Source organism: Schistocerca americana, chromosome 6, assembly GCF_021461395.2.
Source record: "Schistocerca americana isolate TAMUIC-IGC-003095 chromosome 6, iqSchAmer2.1, whole genome shotgun sequence".
Taxonomy (NCBI): domain Eukaryota; kingdom Metazoa; phylum Arthropoda; class Insecta; order Orthoptera; family Acrididae; genus Schistocerca; species Schistocerca americana.
Window position 1 is genome coordinate 454,319,453 of NC_060124.1, and position 23,882 is coordinate 454,343,334.

At 42.5% G+C, this 23,882-nt stretch overlaps 1 protein-coding gene across 1 annotated transcript; it reads left to right on the top strand.

The window, feature by feature from the left end:
• Window positions 1-18,966: 18,966 nt before the first annotated feature.
• On the top strand, window positions 18,967-21,570 carry LOC124620201. The gene has a single exon (XM_047146869.1). It carries the CDS (start codon window positions 18,967-18,969, stop codon window positions 21,568-21,570), a length of 2,604 nt encoding a protein of 867 aa, XP_047002825.1.
• Window positions 21,571-23,882: the final 2,312 nt, after the last annotated feature.

Genomic DNA, 23,882 nt, shown 5'->3' on the forward strand with positions numbered 1-23,882 from the left:
TCTCGAAGACAGGAGAACCTTCTAGTTACTGGCTTGATCGTAGTGTCGCATTGACTTTACGGCCAGTTTCCGCACCCACAGCTGGAAATCGGAGAATGGTAGAATGATGTCCATCACACATCCAGAACCATTGGAATTCTTCGCCAGATTTTCGACTATGTCTTCTAAACCAGTCATACATGATATGGGGGCCATAGCTATCAGATTCTCATACCTTTGCGTTTATTTCTCAATGCTTCTCGCAAAAATTTCAAATACCTAAATATTCATCTTACTGTTACGTTTTATTTTGAATAGAATAGAACACACTTTTCGAGTTCGAGACTACTGCAGGTTCTGGAGCCTCACATAAATACCCAATGTGAGAGCCTCTCGAATCGCTGCCGCTTCTACAGTAAAATATCAACAACTTGGTGGCAGACGAAGTTCTTAGGAATACTTCAGCTGCGGGAGAAGTAATACGCATCTTTCTGCTGAAGTCTATCGAGATTAAAAGCAATCAATATAAAAGTGAACAATGTGCGTCCCTAAAGTTCAAAGGAGGGAATGAAACTGGAACTCATTGTGCCAAAGCAATTTTTCATCTTACTGTAAATAGTGAATACCGAGATTTTACATCTGATACGGGACAGGATTTCTGAGTTGGTCTATGGATGTATCTGTTTGAACCCAACTGTAGATACTGTGCACTGAGCCTGACGCTTTTACTAGCAGAGGGCAAACACTCCTCATTTCCGATGTAGACCTTGTATGTGGAAGACACCCTCATATTTTCGCTGGAGCATTAATCTGTATTGGGCTGATGCGCTACTTGGCTATTAAAATATCTGTCCAAGTACTGACGTCGAACACGCAGCAGAGTTTCAACAACTTCTCCTGGTAAGACATTCTTGTAAGTTGTTCGCATTTCTCCAAGGCCCACAAGCCTGCACCCGAACTGTACTAAGTCAAGCTGATTAAGTGCACCTTTCGTAACGGTATGGTACAACGATCATTCTAATCGATGATGCAGAGAACGAAGACAATGTTACAGGCCGGCCGGTGTGGCCGTGCGGGTCTAAGCGCTTCGGTGTGGAACCGCCTGACCGCTACGGTCGCAGGTTCGAATCCTGCCTCGGGCATGGATGTGTGTGATGTCCTTAGGTTAGTTAGGTTTAAGTAGTTCTAAGTTCTAGGGGACTGATGACCTCAGATGTTGAGTCCCATAGTGCTCAGAGCCATTTGAACCATTTGAAAAACAGAATAGTGCTCTGATCTGAGCATTTTGGGAGCCTTCTTGAGTTTCTATGTGTAATTTTTTTTAATTCTTGCAAACTTGGTACTGCGCTTCGGAAAGATTTGAACACAAAACAAAATAAGTCTTTCAAGAGCTCTTTTAATAAACGCCGACAAGCCGGAAACGGGATGGGTATGTAGGAAGTTGGACTTCCATGCACCGATTTAGATTAGGGAACTGGAACCATTATTTGAACTGTTAAGGGAGGTAGCACTCTAGAATTCAGATGTCGATAAAGTTAGTAGAAAAGTCGTGAAGGGACTATTTGTCACGAGAGAGAGCAGAGGACAATGAACCTAATCCATTCCAAGGGCTGAATTCGTAGAGGAGTTCCGTATTTAATTTATCTCTTTCATCTCAGACGAGAATCTTAGGAAATGATCATATGCGATGACTGCTGGGTGGAATTTATCCAGTTGAGAGATTTTCACAATTTTTAAAACATGTTAGTTCGTGCATTTATCTCGCACTTGCACCGGTAATATTCCACTGATGAGAAGATGTTACCCATCTTATGTTCTAGTCGACGTTCGGTAGTCTCTGGTGAGTATTCCTTATTCCGCCGTACCACGGAGTTCGTAATATGTAACTAAGTGATATGTCCCTTTTGATACTAGAAATCTGTTGCATTTAATAAACTGAAGAATGTGTAGTAAGATACTTACACTGAGCCGGTATCTGGTATACTTACTTAGCAACTGTATTCTTACTTTTTGAAAGAGTGCCAGTTTTTGTTATTTGTGTTCCAATGACTTTTAAGAAAGAATTCTACGTCTCTTGTTGTCGCTTCCAAAGTGCAAGTAACAGGAAAAGTTACCTGATCCTGATATTTGATGCAATATCGACCGAGCACAAATATTCACTTTTCGTGGCAAGCATTACGTGAGCCACTATAGTGGGAAAGAGACTCCAGGATACAACGGCCGTAGTTGAGGACTATGTGGTGACTGTCTTCCATTACATTAGGTGAGCTCTGTCCTGGGTCTCTTGTACACGAATATCCCTAAATAGAGGTGTGAGCGCTGAAATAACTCTGCTCTGGTAAGGAAATGTACCTCAGTTGTTAATATGATACTCCAGATATTATCTCGGAGTTAACTGCAGCTGCCATTCGTTGTGGACGTCCTGAACACTGACACTGTGTTAAGGCTTGGTAATATGGAATTCCAGTTCGCCTGGGATAAATGAGGCACGAGGATACTGTGTGAGCCTCCATTGTGTCTCATAACTCCTCACTTGATGTAACATAAAACTAATTCGAAAACATCTGCATACCCGCACTGTTCGATGTTGCACTTCACCACAGACCCACTGAACGTGAAGCATTGATCGAAATACAGAATTCATTTTTTCTCAACGTTTGGAATAAATACGTCTATTAACGCAGATTTTACAGTTTCAAGAGGTTATTCCGACAAACTGAGGCAAGGGTCAAACTCTTGTCGGAGACAGTCCAAAAAAAAAAATCTCAAATTTCTGATTGCTATATAGTCCACGTTTCAGGCGGCTTCATCGTTGTCTTAATGTGTGGGCACTAGTTTACGCGTATAGTGATTTTGTTTTGGCTTCTCAGGTGCTACGCAGAATTTTCTGCTGTCCGTGTCTTCCCTGCAGGAAGAAAACGAAGAAAGCGAAGAAAACGAAGACAGCAACACCTTATGTAGAGCGCTACACAAGTAGGAAAGAGTGGAAGAAAGACCTTGATGCTGGAATAATGGATCTGAACATGGTGAGCAACTCCAAGACGTATCAAAAACGGCACAGCGATGTTAAAGCATTACTGAAATTAGTAACAATGCTTACTCTTGTAGCAAAATCTGTTCTTTTAATTTCCCAGTTTTTTTCAGTATTCCTACAATTTGTTTAGTTTTCTGGTATATAATAAATATTAAATTAGATCTTACAAACATACACAAATTTTTGTTGTCTGCTTATAATTCTGGAGAACTGTTGTTAGACTTTATTTGATATCTTTACGTTCTCAACGGTGGTATAAATTCGACGAGATGGCTGCAATTATCACATTGAATTTCCAGGTACAGTTCTTTATTGTATGCACTTCAAAGATTATAATTGTTGTATCATTTTATGTTCATCTGAACACTTAAGGAGACGCTCTCCTTAATTGTCTGTGGTTCACTCTCCAAATCTCTTTGCCCTCAGCCATCCACAATCACTTCCTATTAAGAAGTTCAAACCCCACCTTAAGATAATATTACGTGTTTATGAAGCAATTATATTTTCATAGCTAATGAACATATATTTATGTAATAAGCGTAGTATTATATAGTCGAAATATTTGTTTTACAACAGGACAAATACTAACAATTAAATAAATCCGTATAAATAAAATAATGGACGTCTTATGAATAACTGCAAACCATTTAGTGTCTGTTCACTTTCATTATTAATTTCTGCAGCAGTATTATCATAAACATAGGTTTTAAACGGAATTCGTTCACTTCGTTTGCATTAGAACTCTCCTTGCGTTTATTAATAGGGAAAATTTGACAGAAAGCATTGGCACTTACGAATACTTGCTTGTTTTTCCATTTGATAACACTGCCACATTATTCGATGGAGAAGTACTGCCTTTGTGGCATCAAAGCGGGGGTTCTGGAACTATAAACATACAAGAACAATTGCCAATGAAACTTAGATATCAAAATACTGGAAACTATTTAGGTCATTGAAAGATATACTGTAACGGTAGATCAAGTATATTTACTTAGGGAGGTACCTAAACGAAACAATTGCCGTACAATAATTGGGAGTAATAATAAGGGTGTGAATCATTAAAGAAGAAAGATATAGTAACTTTAGAGCAACTATGCAATTTCAGAAACTATTACACCGTGCGATGAATCTGACTTATTACATATGGCAAAATTTATTCCGTGTAATAATTTATCAGGACACACAATTTATGTTATTAACAAGGTATTTCACTAATTAATTTAATTCAGCAGATGATTTACGGTGGTATTATTAGCATTATTTTATATTTTCGTTTCCACGTTTAATTTTTATATTTGTATACAAAACTTACTATGTACATAGAGTTCACATCTATGCGTAAACAGGTACTGCTGTAATTACTAAGCAAAATATCATCATAGACGTTATACACACCCTGGGCCACAGATACTCAATTATGGTTATGGAAAATGAGTCTCTTGACGGGTTCCATTTTTCTTCATGAGCTAATCTTTTTATATCAATATATTTACCACAATGCGTCGGCAAAATCTGCCCAATATCTTTTAAACTTTGCACTTACACAAAAGGTTTGGTTTCAAGTGGCCGTTAACTATTTTAGGATTTCTTAGCAGCAGTCCCATTAACCTGTGTCCAACCCCGTTGAGCACGTTCCATTAAAGGGTTACCTCACCTTTTCACTCTTGTATCTCTCATTTCTTACTTTATTTGATTTATTATTTTATAACCGCTCCCTATAGCGCTATGTAACACATTCTTCAGAATTTATACTTACCGACTGAGTATGTGGCCAAAAATCCATTCAAGTGTGGTAAGTCTAATCTCTAGAGTATTCTTATGTGTTAGTTATAAACAACACTACTTGAGTCAGTAATGGCAAAAACAAAACACTCACAGTTTATGGAGTACGGGCGCTTCAGAGAGAGAAGGGAGCCAGAATATCCGTCCATCTTCGAGATCTTTCCCTGTCAGCCGACTCCAGGACCTGCCCCTCGAATCAAGAAAGAAGAGAATAATAAGGACGACACTGGGAAGGACGGCCGTGCAGAGGTGAGCGAACATCAGTACTACCGGGTTTGCATCGCAGAATCAGTCACTCTCCCAGACAGCTCTCTCAGTTTTACACGTGGGCCTAAGTAAGGAACGCACTTTGTTGTAATCCATTAATATAAAATAGCAGTGGTTGCAATATCCTAAAGTAAATGTGACATAAACGGAATGCTATTGCTGTAGAAAGTAAACTTTCGTTGTAAAATTACAACGATACGGATTATACCACTCGTTTGAAACATGAGATAAAAACGCATGTTAACAGTCGATTCAGTCTTACATGGTTTCCCATATGCATTCGACATGCTATCTAAAGTGTCCAGTACACGATGTACGATCATACGGAGTGTTAGTTTAATAACTGTTCATGAAACTAAGTGCTGCTACGAACTGCAGTGGGCATATGCTGTCGGTAATGAGAGGCACAAATCCAACATCAGCTTCTATTCAGTGGCTGCACGAGAAATACACACGACATCAATGCGACATAATATGGTTTACAGTTCCAGTGCTTGTGGCCTCCATCAATGCGACATGCAGAATAAAGTTTTGAAACGTGAAGAATAGTTAATGACGATATAAGTAACCAGACCAAATCACACGAAGATATAACAAAGAATTGTATAGTGTGGGGGGCTCTTAAACAAATGGTAACGATGGTGTCGTAATCTCTTCGTGTAGTCTTCCAGAATGTGAATTTGTGATAGACTAGGCAGCGTCATAGAACTTTACACGTATATTCACGTGACGATCAGAGGATCAAGTGAGAGAAATTAAGGTAACAGAGTATAATAAATACAAATGTAGGTTCACACCAGCAAATTTTCTTGTTTACAATTGCCTGCGTATTTTACTATGTTCTTGCTGTACGTACACTTCTGCTCTACTGTCGCATTTATGAACAAAGATGCATCACAAACGTTATTTACAAAACGTATCACAGACAATGTCTTTGTTTTTCGAGCCAGACATCTGTTGACTTGTCTCAGCTTTCTTCATATGGTGTGTACTACACAGTGCGCGGACAACAATCTGGTTCTTGTACACTTTGCACACCTTCACATTCTTCCTCTTTCAGGTGCGGGGTTCATTATTCCTAGATGCCTTATCATTATTCGTGTCAACCAACCTTTATTCTGTTAAGTGTAGCCCATTAAAACATTCTCTACCCATTTCATTCGTGTGCCTCTCAGTTCCCTATCTCTATTTGATATGTTATTACTTGACAAACGCCTATAGGAACACATTTCACATTCGTTATTAGACACAATTATGGTCTGCTTACTTAATATATCGAGTCAGTTGTCTAAAGTTTCCTTCTATTACACATATGGCAACCTTGCTAAATAAGCGATAGTAAAATCAAACCATCTGCAGGGCCACGCTGTTGGTCGCGTTAAGAAGAGGAAGGCAGCCGAAGAAATACCACCGTCTGATGACCGCGAGCGTAGACACACCGAGCAGCGTCGCCGTCGCCGCAAGAGGCGTCAGAATAAACTGGTCGCTGCGCCGCTGGAGGGCCCTGCTGGGGTAAGGCAGCGTCATTACTGCCACGAAGAGCAAGCAGGGAGAGACGGACAGACAGGTTGAGACCTAAGAAACAACATCTACTTCTTAAACTGCACGCACTGTCGAATCAGACACTCTCCCAGATCATGTCTATCGACAATTTCTGATGCTCCAGACATGCCTCCTCCACTATAAATTCAGGAAGGACAATTTAAGGGCTTCACTTTATTGCAATCAAATGATAGATTCATTACAAGATAATAACGTAAATCTTGGGTCGTACGAATAATTATTATTGTGAGACGGGTAGGCCCGATGTAAAATGTCCACGGGTTACGATTACAACACTTGTGTGAAACACAGCAGCTTCAAACAGCTTCATGTGCACAAATTATAGATCAGCAGCTGTGCGAGTCACAACTGGCCAATCACTACTGCCAGTCGGAGACACATCCGTCCATCAATATCGCAGATTTGAAAGTAATGGTGTAAGACTAGCGAACGGCATCCTGTGTCGACGAATTCATTATAGATGTAGTTCGAAGTGTGGAATGTCGGGGAATGAAACCGTTTGACTCATTTTAAACGCAAATATGCCGATAACCTTTTTATGTGATTTATGTAAACGCCAAGAACCGCAATCCGATTGGTCGACGTGAATTTAACTGAGCACATACTGATTTCGCGTAGTGCGCCTTAAGCAACTCGACCCATCACCTGGTTAAAGTTTCTTGTGGAAATACCTTCTTTGTTCAGCTTGCCTCTTACAGAGACATGAAATATCGCCTATTTATCAGACTGGAGAGCTGAACTGCTCCATTGGTTGGCTCAGCAAAGGGTGAGCTTAAGTACCTCTAGCTCCAATTTGATTGCGTCTTTAGCTATTTGCTAGCAAGGAAAGAGAAAGTTAGCTACATGGTAACTATAAATCGTAGTATCATACGGTCGTCAAGCCAGTCCCAAAATGAGCACAAATACTGACGCCAGGACCTATCACACAAAGAGAAAACTGCCATGTACGTAAAGATAAAGGTACAAGTTATATTAGCCCAGACTGTTAACGGAACTCAACATTACAGTAGGACACACTAGTACGAAACCACAAGCTGAATATCGATGTCGCCCCATATACCATCAGTGGCACTTATGAGACAGTAGGGAACCAATAAAGCACTCGGAATCAATTACAACAATTCGGCGATTTACACCTGTAAGAAAGTGATGACTCATCTAACGTACATGGTAGAAGCGAAGTGACTATCTTAACATAGCAGAAAACGTGGTAAGAATATGTGGAAGTTAAGACTTCGGATACATTCCAACTGTATTAATGAAATCCTCTGTGACTGACACAAATGGCATACCGAGAACAACTTAAGTTTCTTAAAACAGACCTGACACATGAAGAGCATCAGTGCAATCTCTTCTGGTTTATATAATTCCATCAACAATTGTTCACGTGATGAGATAAGCGTGAGTTTCCAACTACTTAACTTAGCCAGACTATTTGTGTGAAATGGTAGTAATAACAGTCGGTAGATCACACACGATGTCAATGGCACAACTCGCAAAAATGTGTTACTGCCTCCCACTGGAGCGAATCAGACATGGCCCAGGAGCCTTGGTACAGTTTTGATAGGATTACTCCGAAGATGAAACCAGATGTCATCTCATCTGTACGTTCACTTCATCTGCGATCAGCATAATAACTGAAGTTTTAGCACGTAAAGATCCTAATTAAAAGCATGGACAGTGTACTTCAGATATAAAGCGCTCTAATATGACAGGTGTGAACTAATAAAATTGTGCGGTGTTAATAACGATACAGCTGATAAAGGGGCTCAGATGCTATACAGGAACAGCGCAAAATAAGGAGTAACGTTTTATCAGGCCAACTGACAATATAGGTAATTAATAACTCCACGTGGTTCGCTTTTAATTCAAAGTGTCACTTTTCTTTGGCGCAAGATTCTGAATAATAATGTAAAAATAAATTACGTTTTCGTTAGGAAGCTGCCTTTGTGAGGTTACGACGAAGCCATCCACATAACTATGTGGAAGTCAGAAGTATCTGTACCGGGTGACCTTACCGATTAACAAATTGCTTCCTATAGGATCACAGGAGTTTAGTTACAGGTATTTATTTAACAAATTGTGGTCCTAGTGGCGTTATAAGAATGTAAATAAGGGGTATATGATAGTACTGAGTGAAACAGTGGTCACTATAGGGCTGCATATATTACACTTCGCTACAGACGTCATGTTAAACATAAGCGCACACGAACAGAAAACTACTATGTTCAATAAGTATTAACTTACTTTATACCGTAACTAAATTAGCCATACCTTGGCAAAGATTGGTTGATTAGTTTGGGGAAACAACCATGTTCGCAAAAGTTGCACAGTGCTTCCCGAATATTAATCATATATGAAAGAAGTACAGAAATACCCCTGCCTGTACTCATTGTCTTGACTCAGTACATGTTGTGTTCGACATTGCCAGTAAACTCAACTGAACGGTGGAAGTCGTAATGTCAGTCGGAAATCTTTACGTACACCCTGCAACTCTGTTAGTGGACGCCGCTGTCGCTCACCGTACTTGGCGTTACCTGTTGCCGCGGGCGGCTGCCGCAGTGGCTGCAGCACTCTGTCGTCTGACCTGTACTGAAGACTGCTCTCCCTGAGAGCCGAAACTCTGTGTGCCTCTCTCAACTGATGTGTCCGCTGGCGAGTCTCTGATGGAAGTTTGCTCTACGGAGCGCTCCCTATAAGGATCAGAAATTTTATTTACTTTCCGGAGTGTGCGGAGTTTCGGATAATCAATGAATGTTACTCTCCTGAGTGCCAGCCAGCAGATCCCTTGTAACAGTGCAAAAATCCCCCTTCCCTATTTAGTTTAACATAATAAACCAGTCATAGGTTCATTGTGCTGGAGCTGAGAAGCAGGCAACATTTGACTCCCACCATCAGTTCTATATCACGTTCAGCCAATCTGGCCTTGTCCATGTAGACAAATGCGAGTGCTATTCTTCCACTCCAAAATTTATTTGTAGTATCCTATGTCAGTGCTCGCATGTTTCTTAGCAGAGTCAACAAAATTTCAGTTAGCTTCTCAGCAGCCTGTCATCTCAGGGAGCCGCGCTGTTAAGCACATAAGATCCAGATGGTCTCCAATCTTACCTTTTCACCGTTGTGGTACTAGGAGTTCCGAGAACATGGGAACATGACCTGTAGCTGCTAACTCGCGACGTGCCGCCTCAGCGCCAGTGGACACGCCAAGTTAAAACTTACAAATCAGCTTTCCATCGTTTAGGATGCAGACACGGACAGTGCCTCTGCCGTGGAGCTCACGCCACATGCTCTATACTGTGGCCTGACACCGACACACGCTCCATTCTTCTGGTGGCTAGTGTTCTACATGCAGTCAGTAGGATTTCCAGCAATCATTTAAACAATCGCCCAGATTCAGGAAATAATATACAAATCTAGCGGTAGATACAAAAATCACTGACGTCACTTTCAACAAAAACTATTATTTCTTGCTGGGAATTGATTTTGATTCGTAGGGTTAGTGGAGTTAACGGAGGTTGACTATGGGACCAGACAGGGCTTACGAAAACGTTTGCACAACACCCTGGTTTGAGATACATGCTTACTTTGCTGTGTATTTGGCATACATAAGTTGTATTTAATATACAGGGCGTTTCAAAAAGAAAGAGCAGATTTCAAACATTTATTTCTCAAAAACTACAAATGATAGAAACACAATTCAAACGTTTCTTGTCAGAGAAAGGTTCAAAGTTTTTCAATGGTCCGCGCAGAAGTTCCATGCAAATCCGCAGTGGCGCTGGCGTTTGTTTGTAGGAAAATGGCGACGACACCACAGGAACGATCATTTTGTGTGCTGCAATTTGCAAAGTTAGAGTCCATTGTTGGTGTGCAACGTGCATTCCGCCGTCAATTCAACAAACAGCCGCCTCGTCATAAGCAAATTTATGAGTGGCATCACAGATTCGTAGAAGATGGTTGCATCTGCAAGCGAAAAAGCACGGGTCGTCCACGCACATCGGATGAAAATGTCGAGCGTGTCCGTGCAGCTTACGAAAGGAGCCCTAGAAAATCCACGACACGGGCAAGTCACGAACTAAACATGTCTAAAACAACGGTATGGCGCGTTCTGAGTAAGCGTCTGCACATGAAGCCGTACAAACTGCAGTTATTGCAAGCATTGCGTCCTGACGACCACAACAAAAGGTTCGAATTTTCAACTGCAATTCTACAGGACATGGAAGAGGACAATTTTGCCGAACGATTAATTTTTTCAGATGAATCAACGTTTCACATTTCTGGTAAAGTTAATCGGCATAACGTACGAATTTGGGCGAGTGAAACTCCGAGGGACGTTATTCAACATGAAAGAGACTCACCAAAGGTTAACGTCTTTTGTGCAATTTCGGTAAACAAAGTTTATGGACCTTTCTTTTTCATGGAGAAAACTATCACAGGAACCATTTACCTGGACATGTTAGAAAACTGGCTATTTCCTCAACTTCAGGAAGATTCAAATCACTTCATCTTCATGCAAGATGGCGCCCCACCACACTTCTCTGAACCTGTACGACGGTACCTAAATAACACCATTCCAGGACGGTGGATTGGAAGAGCAGGAGCACAAGATCAATGTCATCGTCTGTGGCCTCCCAGGTCACCAGACCTTACTCCCTGCGATTTTTATTTGTGGGGGTACATAAAGGACTGTGTTTATGTCCCACCTATGCCCGCTACTCTTCAAGAGGTACGACATCGAATTGTTGCGGCCGTGAATTCGGTAACTAAAGACCAGTTGCGTCGTGTGTGGCAAGAAATGAGATACCGGTTTGATATTTGTCGTGTAACAAATGGTGCTCATATTGAGGTACAGTTTTGATATTTGTTGTGTAACATTTGGTACTCATATTGAGTGAAGGACCGTTGGAATTGTGTTTCTATCATTTGTAGTTTTTGAGAAATAAATGTTTGAAATCTGCTCTTTCTTTTTGAAACGCCCTGTATAATCTGTTTAAGAATGCTAAGTGAAGCATTTAAAGCCTTATCTATTATTGATATATGCCATCCTAGCTTCATAAGTAACTGTAACATCAAACCACCCACAGGTCCACGTTATTGGGCGCTTCAAAGTAAATAAGGTCGTTGAAGATAATCCACCGCGTAAGGATCAAGACAGCGACGTAACTTCAGAAAGGGAGATTTGCCCCAAGGAAGGAGATATAATACTGCTCGATGCGCCGCAGGAGGGCCCCGCTGAGGTAAGTCAGCATCGTTACTGACATTAGAGCAAGTGTGAGGATATGGGCTAACAGTGTGAGAGCGATGAGTAAACAGCTACATCCCTGATTGTACACAATGCGGAATTAGCCACTCAGGCAAATACATCAGTCGAAAAAATCTCATGATTTGCACATATCTCCATAACTGTACAAACCAATTGACCCTCAAGTTAACGTTAAGTATTAACAGACAGATTCACGATATTGGAATCTAATAATGCCAGCAATCGTTGATTCGAAGTCCCTAATGTAAATATAAAGCACTACTCAGGGAATGTAAGATTCCATTGTAAAACTGTCACGGGTTCGGAAATATCACTGGTGTTACAGATGGCAGTCGGTAACGATTTCGTATCCACTAACTGTAGAACTCTGCCATGACTGGTCTCAGCAGTCGGAGAGACATCCGTTTATCAGTACTGCACGTACCAAGTAACAGTGTAAGATCAGCAGCTGAATTTCAGTTTGCAACAAAGTCGTAATCGACTTAGCGCAACTTATGGTATTTTCTGTGGAATACCATTTATGATTGGCTTTTCTCATACAGAGCTGTAAGACTTCGGTAAATATCCCACTGAATCACAGCTGAAAAATTATACGGTTGCTAGTCAGGCTAAGAACGTCTAGCTACAGTGCGATTGCTGCCGTTGTCATTTGCTATCAAGTATAGCGGAAGTTCTTTAGATGCTGCTGTGTAATGCAAATCCCGATCACAGTAGCACACACTGGTCTGGTCGGTCACACTTTAAGCAGTCACATCAGTGCAAAGAAATATCACAATAAAAAGCAAAACTTCCTTTGTACATATACACAAATAAGTACAATTAGGCAAACCTCTTAGTGGAGCAGAGACTTCTGCGTGCTACGCATTTGTCAGTGGATGTGAAACCAGCTGCTGGGAATAATTGACGCCATGAATACCGCCAAAGAACATGAAAAACTGTTCTCTCTCGCAGGCATATGTTCAATCAGGTGCTGGAAGGTTACTTGCGGAACGGCAGCCCAATCTCAACGGAGTGTTGCACTGAGGAGAGGTATCGACTTCGTTGGGTGAGGGCTGACACGAAGTCGGCGTTCCAAAACATCCCAAAGGTGTCCTATTGGATTGAGGTCAGGACTCTGTGGAGGCTAGTCCATTACAGGGATGTTATTGTCGTGTAACCGCACCGCGATAGGCAGTGCATTATGAACAATTGCTTGATCGTGTTGAAAGATTCAGTCGCCACCCTCGAATTGCTCTTCAACAGTGGGAAGCAAGAACGTGCTTAAAACATCAATGTAGCCCTGTGCTGTGATAGTGCCACGCAAAACAACAAGGAGTGCAAGCCCTCTCCGTGAGAAAAACGACCACGCCCTAACACCACCGCCTCCGAATTTTACACTAGCACATGACGTTTACCGAGCATTCGCCAAACCCACAACATGCCATCGGATGGCCACATTGTGTACCGCGATTTGTCACTCCACGCAACGCTTTTCCACTGTTAACTCGTCCAATGTTTACTCTCCTTACACCAAGAGAGGCGTAGTTTGGCACTTACCGGTGTGATCTGTGGCTTATGAGCAGCCACTCGACCATAAAATCCAAGTTATCTCACCTCCCACCTGTCATAGTACTGACAGTGGATCCTGATGCAGTTTGGAATTCTTGTGTGGTGGTGAGGATAATGTCTGCCTGTTACTCATTACGACCCTCTACAACTGTCGGTGGTCTCTGTCAAACAGATGAGGCCAGCCTGTATCCTTTTGTGCTGTACGTGTCCCTTCTCGTTTCCACTTCCTTGTCACACCGGAAACAGTGGACCTAGGAATGTTTAGGAGTGTGGAAACGTCTCGTACAGACGTATGACATAAGTGACACACAATCACCTGGCCATATTCGAAATCCGCGAGTTTTGCGGAGAGCCCCATTCTACTCTCTCACGATGTCTAATGAATACTGAGGTCGCTGAGGTGGAGTGCCCGGCAGTAGGTGGCTTCACAATGCACCTAATATGGAAAACGTTTTTTGTTGTTTTTGGGGGTGTCGGGATACTTTTGATCAGACAGTGTCCCCTCACGTGAAGAACACGCCAATCACTCAAACATGTACCAATTTTCGTACATTTAAAGCCTTTTGCCATTAGTTGTTCCACTTTCAAAACTTATCATGATCTCCTTCTCCTTCTTTGGTCTTTAACTATCAGGTTGGCTACCAGCAGCTTGCCAAGCATTTCTGTCTCCGGCAGGTTGTGCAATTTGTGTCGTCCATGATACGGTTGATGTATACTAGACTATGTCTCTTGTGCACTTCCTTTCTGCTGTCCTTTCAGCAACACTTTTAATGACACCATAATTTCTCAGCATATGGCTGACACCTGTGGCATTCAGTAAGCTTTATGAGACATAGCTGCACGTTATCTACCCTGTATGCACCAGATCGTTTAATACGTTCTTTTCACAGAAAATCTTGAGCCTTCAGCGACAGAACCACATGCCGAAGGCTGTCATTTTTCTTTCCGCCTCCTCGTATGTCCGTATTTCACATCTCTACAGCGGCACACTACACACAATATCTTTATGTGGTCTTTCCTCAGGTATTGGGCTATGAAACGAAATGAGTAAGGTTCCTGCTCTTGTTGAAAGCAGCTGTTGCCTGGTTTATCTGGCTTGCAGCATCCTTGCTTTCTCAGTCTGAGGGTCATTTCACTCCATAGGAAGCAAAAGGATTCTACGGTCTCCAGTCGCTCTTTGTTAAGTGAGCACTGGGCAACGGTATTTTGTCTACTCATCAAGATTTTTGTCTAAACTTTATTAATTTGCATGTTGGGAAGAAATGGGGCTGACTTTCATCTTCATCTCGCTTCTGTAGTCCCGCACATTCACTTAACACTGTAGTGTCATCAGAAAATCTCAACATGTGTGTTATCTTACCTTCAATTTTAATTCCTCCTACAAGTCATAGTGTGTCCCTAAATTCATCTAGAGTCCTCCGAATGTACCCGCTGAATAAGATAGCAGAAAGTGAACAGCCCGGTCGTACACCTTATTTAACAGTGGCTTGCTCTTGATGTTATCCGCTTCTTATCACTCCCATCTTTTCTCTGTGGAAATGGAAGTGTCGTGTGGCTAGGGCCTCCCGTCGGGTAGACCGTTCGACTGGTGCAGGTCTTTCGATTTGACGCCACTTCGGCGACCTGCGTGTCGATGGGGATGAAATGATGATGATTAGGTCAACACAACACCCAGTCCCTGAGTCCTGGGAGGTACGATCAGTTTTCAGAGATGCGACAGGAACCATCATTTGAAGCAAAAGAGACTAGTAAACATAAACTCTAAGACTCGTAGCTTAAGATCTGCAAGCACTTGTTTTGTGGAAGGGATGTTTTTCACAACAGTGAAGCTGCACTAGTGCCCAAAGGTCTGATGGTGAGCACTTTACAGCCCATATTTACAGGAAATTTTTTTCCTGATTTGGGCCATACTTACGCCCCTCAAAATATAGAAGGCCAAGACGAGATTTCGTAACAATATCGAAGATGAAGTGCTCATAGCTGCATTTTAGAGTCCATATTTAGTAGATGGTTAAGCTTCAGATGATCGCTCCTGCCATACACTTGAATACTGACCATTCCTCCTACGACACACTGCTGCATTCTTGGCTCTTGCTTAGTCTTGTCTCAAGTATTAGCCGTAATCCGAGTATTGCTTCTCGTGTGCCTAAAGCTCCTCTAATGCCAACTTGATCTTCCGTATTTTGTACACTTATGCTTTCTTCAGTCCGCGTTATAATGATACAGTCAAGATCTGGGTGGCGTGTGTTATCAAATTGAGGGTGCTGCATTGTTCACTTTTGTCTGCAGATCCTTTTTTTTTTTTGTGTTGGTGCTGTAACTATTCTTCGATGTCTGTTCGGTGTTCCCTGGCTTCGTATGTAATTAGAACGAAATGGAACTGTTCTTCATGCAGCTGTTGTCTAGCAGCTTTGACGAATTCTGCTGGATTATCACCATACGTAATTTTTGTCTACTTTCCTTCCTGCTTGCTGAATTGCTAGGTGACAAACGTATCTCACTCCCGCTCAGCTACTGTATGCCTGCGAGATCCTGAGACCTTTATAATTGCACTTTGTTCTATGCACGAGTATGGGATAACACCACTCCCTGTATTTTATCCCTGTGACCCTCAGAAATTGAAATCCTACCGATTTACTTTTGCCTTGCAGCAGTCGGTCTTCAGAGTCCTGAGGTCGGAAATGACTTACTCGTTCCCATACCTCCGCGCAACCTAAATTCGTCTCCACAGAAATTCTCTGCTACCGATGTCTTCATTAATAGCCCGCTTACGATGTTTTACATATCACGTTGAACACCTTTTTCAGGTTCCCTACCAGTGATCTTAACAATTTTGAAACACTTTAGTGTACGCCAAGAGTCTTTTTTCGAATTGGGTCTTTTACTGCTGTGTCAAACTCTTTTTAGTGTACAATATTTCACTTATAATCTTCATCCACTCCCTTTTTTAAGTGGGCTTACTTTGTAGGACCCATTCTGACGTTAAACCCAGCTTTCAGATCTCCGTCCTTTCGTTCGTAATGGCTTGCCAGGTAAGCGTTTGATATTTATACATCGGAATCTGTCTCATCTAACGCTTTCCACAGTTTTCCCATATATGGCATCAAACTTGCCGATTGTTACACAAGCTTCTATTGTTTCGCATTTCTTCTGCATCCAGCCTTGTTTTCCCGTTTTCGGCTTACTGCAAAACTTATTTTTACGTGTGTATATTCCCGTTTGAGGCTTCATTTCCTGTATTTCTTTTTAAATTTTCTTCTTTAAACAGTTAAAAGCAGCATGTGGTGAATTAGACAAGAATTCTTTTGGAAATAATATGTTTGCCCATTTTATTCTCAACTGCCCCCTTTACTTCATGTGTTCAGGTTTTTCATTCGTCTTCTAATGCAATGCTTCCCCTTTGACACTGGGTCTTAGACATACCTCAGACCATTTTTCCAGATTTCAATCTTGCTGCAGCATCTTCAGTTTCAAATAGGCCGTTATATCCAACAAAGTATGGCTATAGTCCAAACTGCTACTGGAAAGGACAACGTGTTTAAAATCTGGTTTCAAAATCTCTGTCTTGTTAATACACAATTTCAGCGGCTTTGAAACCATAGGGAATAAGAGCAAATGGGGAATTATGCGTCATTTGCGAATCCCCAAACTGCGTAACGCTTGTAACTGACACAGTTCTTCGTCGGGTGGTAGTGTCACTTTCCGAGTCTATACTAGCACTACACAAGGCGAAAAGAGCGACGTACGAAAAATTTATATCCCGTACTTCAGTTGACGTATACAGGTCAACTGAAGAATATGATACCAATGCTAACGAAAACGAAGATATCGACGCACGTTAATTCGTATCCCATACTGCAATTAACCTACACAGATAGGCTGGATTTCGAGATATAACTCATATATGTCAAATGAGGTGTTCTACGCTAGCACTACGTTTATCCTTTTTTTCGATTATTTTTTACTGCAGCACTAGGGCTCAAACAAGCGATATCCTTAACTTTATGACGAAATATTACTGGACGTTATATATGTCTACCACCTGTTTTTCTCTCCTGCGTTCCTTAGTTTACGAACACTTGTCTCAGCTGTTGAATCTGTGTAGTAAATCATCTCTGGCAAATTCTGACGTCATTGGTCAGAGCCGACGGGTTGTATCCCGTTCTTCAGTAGGCCCGAAACACTTAAGTTACAGATATGCTGCTAGTATGAGGATCACAGCAATACGTTATTGTGCAGTTGGTGATAATGGAAGACCCTCTTTTTCATACCATACACTACGTCATCAGCTTCTAATGCCTACGCCGTAATAATATTCCAATATCTTACTTGCTAAATGTTAAACATTACCACTACTATTGAAATTTTGAATTTCAATTGAATCTGACATATGATCTATGGAAACCTCTTGTTCGCCGTAATGTCTGAAAACTCTTAAACATTATTATTTCGTACTGTAAGCTCTAGTGTATAATGTTCTTCCTAGTTTAACCAAGCACCTAACACTGTGTTGGTATCCTAGGTGGAGGCTGCCCAGGTGGATCAAGAGGAGGAGAGAGTAGCTAATTGTCTCGAGGATGCTGCCCAAATGGAACAAGCCCATCACTATTTACATGAGAAGACAGTTGAGGGTCGCATGGGTGCTGCCAAGGTGGTTGAAGTGTGTGGAGAGATTGAGGAAGGGGCAGATGAGAGTCTCGAGGATGATGCTGAGGTTGACAAAGCATGTGGAAATGAGGAGGAAGGTGCAGCTAAGAGTCTCATGAATGCTGCCGACATGGAAGAAGCGAGTCAAGATTTAGAAGAGAAGGCAGCTGAGTGTCTCATGGATGCTACCAAGATGAGCGAAACATGTGGAAAGATTGATGAAGGGGCACATGATGGTGTTGTGGATGCTGGTGAGATTGGCGCAGTATGTGGAAATGAGGTTGAAGGGACAGCTGAGTGTCTAGTGAATGCTGCCAGGATGGAACGAGCCCATCAAGATTTACAGGAGAAGATAGTTGAAAGTCGCATGGATGCTGCCAAGATGGGCGAAACATGTGGAGAGATTGAGGAAGGGGCAGATGAGAGCCTCGATGATAATGCTGAGATTGACAAAGGATGTGGAAATGAGGAGGAAGGAGCGGCTAAGGGTCTCGTGAATGCTGCCGACATGGAAGAAGCGAGTCAGGATTTAGAAGAGAAGGCAGCTGAGAAACCCATGGATGCTGTCAAGATGGGCGAAACATGTGGAGAGATTGATGAAGGGGCACATGATGGTGTTGTGGATGCTGGTGAGATTGACGCAGTATGTGGAAATGAGGTTGAAGGGACAGCTGAGTGTCCAGTGAATGCTGCCAGGATGGAACAAGCCCATCAAGATTTACAGGAGAAGATAGTTGAAAGTCGCATGGGTGCTGCCAAGATGGGTGAAACATGTGGAGAGATTGAGGAAGGGGCAGATGAGAGCCTCGATGATAATGCTGAGATTGACAGAGGATGAGGAAATGAGGAGGAAGGAGCGGCTAAGGGTCTCGTGAATGCTGCCGACATGGAAGAAGCGAGTCAAGATTTAGAAGCGAAGGCAGCTGAGAGTCCCATGGATGCTGTCAAGATGGGCGAAACATGTGGAGAGATTGATCAAGGGGCACATGATGGTGTTGTGGATGCTGGTGAGATTGACGCAGTATGTGGAAATAAGGTTGAAGGGACAGCTGAGTGTCCAGTGAATGCAGCCAGGATGGAACAAGCCCATCAAGATTTACAGAAGAAGATAGTTGAAAGTCGCATGGGTGCTGCCAAGATGGGTGAAACATGTGGAGAGATTGAGGAAGGGGCAGATGAGAGCCTCGATGATAATGCTGAGATTGACAGAGGATGTGGAAATGAGGAGGAAGGAGCGGCTAAGGGTCTCGTGAATGCTGCCGACATGGAAGAAGCGAGTCAAGATTTAGAAGAGAAGGCAGCTGAGAGTCCCATGGATGCTGTCAAGATGGGCGAAACATGTGGAGAGATTGATGAAGGGGCACATGATGGTGTTGTGGATGCTGGTGAGATTGACGCAGTATGTGGAAGTGAGGTTGAAGGGACAGCTGAGTGTCTAGTGAATGCTGCCAGGATGGAACGAGCCCATCAAGATTTACAGGAGAAGATAGTTGAAAGTCGCATGGATGCTGCCAAGATGGGCGAAACATGTGGAGAGATTGAGGAAGGGGCAGATGAGAGCCTCGATGATAATGCTGAGATTGACAAAGGATGTGGAAATGAGGAGGAAGGAGCGGCTAAGGGTCTCGTGAATGCTGCCGACATGGAAGAAGCGAGTCAGGATTTAGAAGAGAAGGCAGCTGAGAGTCCCATGGATGCTGTCAAGATGGGCGAAACATGTGGAGAGATTGATGAAGGGGCACATGATGGTGTTGTGGATGCTGGTGAGATTGACGCAGTATGTGGAAATGAGGTTGAAGGGACAGCTGAGTGTCCAGTGAATGCTGCCAGGATGGAACAAGCCCATCAAGATTTACAGGAGAAGATAGTTGAAAGTCGCATGGGTGCTGCCAAGATGGGCGAAACATGTGGAGAGATTGAGGAAGGGGCAGATGAGAGCCTCGATGATAATGCTGAGATTGACAAAGGATGTGGAAATGAGGAGGAAGGAGCTGCTAAGGGTCTCGTGAATGCTGCCGACATGGAAGAAGCGAGTCAAGATTTAGAAGAGAAGGCAGCTGAGAGTCCCATGGATGCTGTCAAGATGGGCGAAACATGTGGAGAGATTGATGAAGGGGCACATGATGGTGTTGTGGATGCTGGTGAGATTGACGCAGTATGTGGAAATGAGGTTGAAGGGACAGCTGAGAGTCCAGTGAATGCTGCCAGGATGGAACAAGCCCATCAAGATTTACAGGAGAAGATAGTTGAAAGTCGCATGGATGCTGCCAAGATGGGCGAAACATGTGGAGAGATTGAGGAAGGGGCAGATGAGAGCCTCGATGATAATGCTGAGATTGACAAAGGATGTGGAAATGAGGAGGAAGGAGCGGCTAAGGGTCTCGTGAATGCTGCCGACATGGAAGAAGCGAGTCAGGATTTAGAAGAGAAGGCAGCTGAGAGTCCCATGGATGCTGTCAAGATGGGCGAAACATGTGGAGAGATTGATGAAGGGGCACATGATGGTGTTGTGGATGCTGGTGAGATTGACGCAGTATGTGGAAATGAGGTTGAAGGGACAGCTGAGTGTCCAGTGAATGCTGCCAGGATGGAACAAGCCCATCAAGATTTACAGGAGAAGATAGTTGAAAGTCGCATGGGTGCTGCCAAGATGGGCGAAACATGTGGAGAGATTGAGGAAGGGGCAGATGAGAGCCTCGATGATAATGCTGAGATTGACAAAGGATGTGGAAATGAGGAGGAAGGAGCGGCTAAGGGTCTCGTGAATGCTGCCGACATGGAAGAAGCGAATCAAGATTTAGAAGAGAAGGCAGCTGAGAGTCCCATGGATGCTGTCAAGATGGGCGAAACATGTGGAGAGATTGATGAAGGGGCACATGATGGTGTTGTGGATGCTGGTGAGATTGACGCAGTATGTGGAAATGAGGTTGAAGGGACAGCTGAGTGTCTAGTGAATGCTGCCAGGATGGAACGAGCCCATCAAGATTTACAGGAGAAGATAGTTGAAAGTCGCATGGATGCTGCCAAGATGGGCGAAACATGTGAAGATATTGATGAAGGGGCAGATGATTGTGTAGTGGATGCTGCTGAGATTGACACAGTATGTGGAGATGAGGATGAAGGGGCAGCTGAGTGTCTCATGATTACTGCCAGGATGGAACAAGCCCATCAAGATTTACAGGAGAAGATAGTTGAGAGTCGCATGGGCGCTACCAAGATGGGCGAAACATGTGGAGAGATTGAGGAAGGGGCAGATGAGAGTCTCGAGGATGATGCTGAGATTGACAAAGTATGTGGAAATGAGGAGGAAAGTGCGGCTAAGGGTCTCGTGAATGCTGCCGACATGGAAAAAGCTCATCAAGATTTAGAGGAAGACGCAGCCGAGAGTCTGATGGATGCTTCCAAGAAGGAGGAAGTTCGTGTAGATGTTGAGGAGGGAGCAGCTAAGAGTCCTTGTAGCCAACCCTCGGGTGCCGCTTGCACCCACTGAAAAAATGTTCATTTGTTCCTAAAGTTCTTTGTGTTCACATTTTGTTCTATGTGTTTTTCGTTTCGTTTTTGTTCTATGTTTCGTTTTTTGCTGCGTTATTTAATGTTGTTTGTGTTTATTCATTTTTCAATTTTCATTTACAATCCTCGGTTTATTTGAAGTAAAAAATAAATTTTACGTATTTCACCAACTGTTCTCTTATTTTTTAGTGTACATCTGCAACAATAATAGTTGCTGAATTGAATGTACGTTTCATTTTCAGTTTATTCTATAGGTGACTCTCTCCCTGTCGTTACAATTAAATCAACAATATACTAAACCCGGGGTTCAATCTAAGGCATTTATGAAGCTCATTTCAGTATCACTGAAAGGTCTGTGATATATACACGATAATAGTCATCAGTAAGTGCTAGACTCACTTCTGTATTGCAAACATCACATAATGCCGATTTACATAGTACGATTTTATAGTTGTTAGAGAGGGTTATGTAACCAGCCGTAATACTGTGGGCCCCATGGCTCTAATAACTCTGGGTAAGGTCATGGCCTACGCAACTGTCCGCACTTATGACCTATCTATGTGAGTGTATTTCATGGCTGCAACACGTGTGGGAGTGCGTTGGATGAAAAATGACGAAAGAATATTGCAGACATTACTGTAATCTGTTCTCCCCTATGTAGCTAACTTCTTTGTAGTAGAAGAGTACATCCTTAAATCTGAGAGTTGACAGATTTGAGATATTTTGTTTGTGATCCTCCCTGCTTCTCCACTGAGTTTCTTTGTAGCTTGTTTAAAAATACTGTCATGACGTCCCGGAACACATAAACTGTAGTCGAGCTACCATAGTCTCATTTCTTTCTGTTATGATTGTGCGCTAATCATAGATGCGCAATAAATTGGGCTGTTTCAGTTTTGCTCTCGTTTTAACTCGGGAAACTCCCTAGAGAGGAGAAATAGAGTAGGAGTGGTGCTGTGGGGAGAAGTCAGATTCGAGCACGTATCCTTCTCTGACCAGCTTCTCATCTGCGCAGCACGGTAATATGATCCGCTCTAAGGAGAAATGTATCGTATGTCACTCAGCTTCATTATGCCACTCATTCCTATCCTCGATGAGTATTCTTTCACCATGTGTTCATCAGTAGTATGTAAAAGGACCCAGTTATTTACGGTTGATGGGCTAGGAAAGTACGTGCGTGAGCAACAGAGATTCTTTCCGTATGCTACAACAAGGTGTATTATTTGAAAGCAAGTGTGTAGTGGGAAAACAAAGCATACAACTTTGTAAGTACATACTGTAGGTGCAGGGCGTGATGTACCAACTCAGTATGCTAAATGGTCTCATTATTATTTAATTTAGTGCAATGGATATAGAAGGGAAGTGTCCTCAGTAACTAATTGGTCGGGTTTATAGCTGGTCCGTAATATAGTCACTTAAAAGTCTGAAGAAATCAACTATGGCACCATACGGCTACCAGAAATTGATGGCAATCAGAACAGAGACTGAATATTTACAAATGGTACACAGAGAGTGCACACCTACCCACTGATTGAAGAAGTTAAACAAGTAGCCGTAATAACAAAAAGAAGGTGGGCTCATCGGTGTATCAGCGTAACAGAATTCACAACATCGCACAGGCCAAGAAAGAAGAAACCTCATCGTCTATGTAGTTGTGACCACGTGTGAGCGTAGTAGACATCGTCCACGCATCGACTACAAGGCACACAAAAGATTTATATCAAACTCTCATTAACACAAGCACACGGCCTGACCTGAAAGCTATGCACAAGGAGCGGATGCACATTGTCTGTACAGTCATGCGCACATGGCTTTTTTAAAACGACGGTATACACATTACGCACCATTTAACAGATCTTGATTCCGATAAAATTCACACAGTAATATCTTTTCTCGGTGTACGTTTACAGACGCATTCTGCCTTAAAAGAGAGCCATTGATGTGTGATGAGAGCTCATTTTCTGTGTAGCCATGACCACGTGGTACATGGAACCGTGGCATACAGATTATTGACCGTGATATCATTCTTCATTGTAAGAACGTTCACACGATAATTTTTTTATACAGTACACACGAAAATACCTTATTCGGTATGAAATGTCCGGCTTAAAGTGAAAGCTAATTGTAGGTGTGGCCATCAACGACAGTCCATGGAAGGCAAGGACTGATGCGTTTCACACAAAGAAATCATCAGTTGATCCTATACAAATTGTTGGAAAAATATGGAAGGAGCACCTGTTATTAAATAATGATAACATCAGCAGTCCAAAAGCTAAAGGCTAAAGGCTGATGATT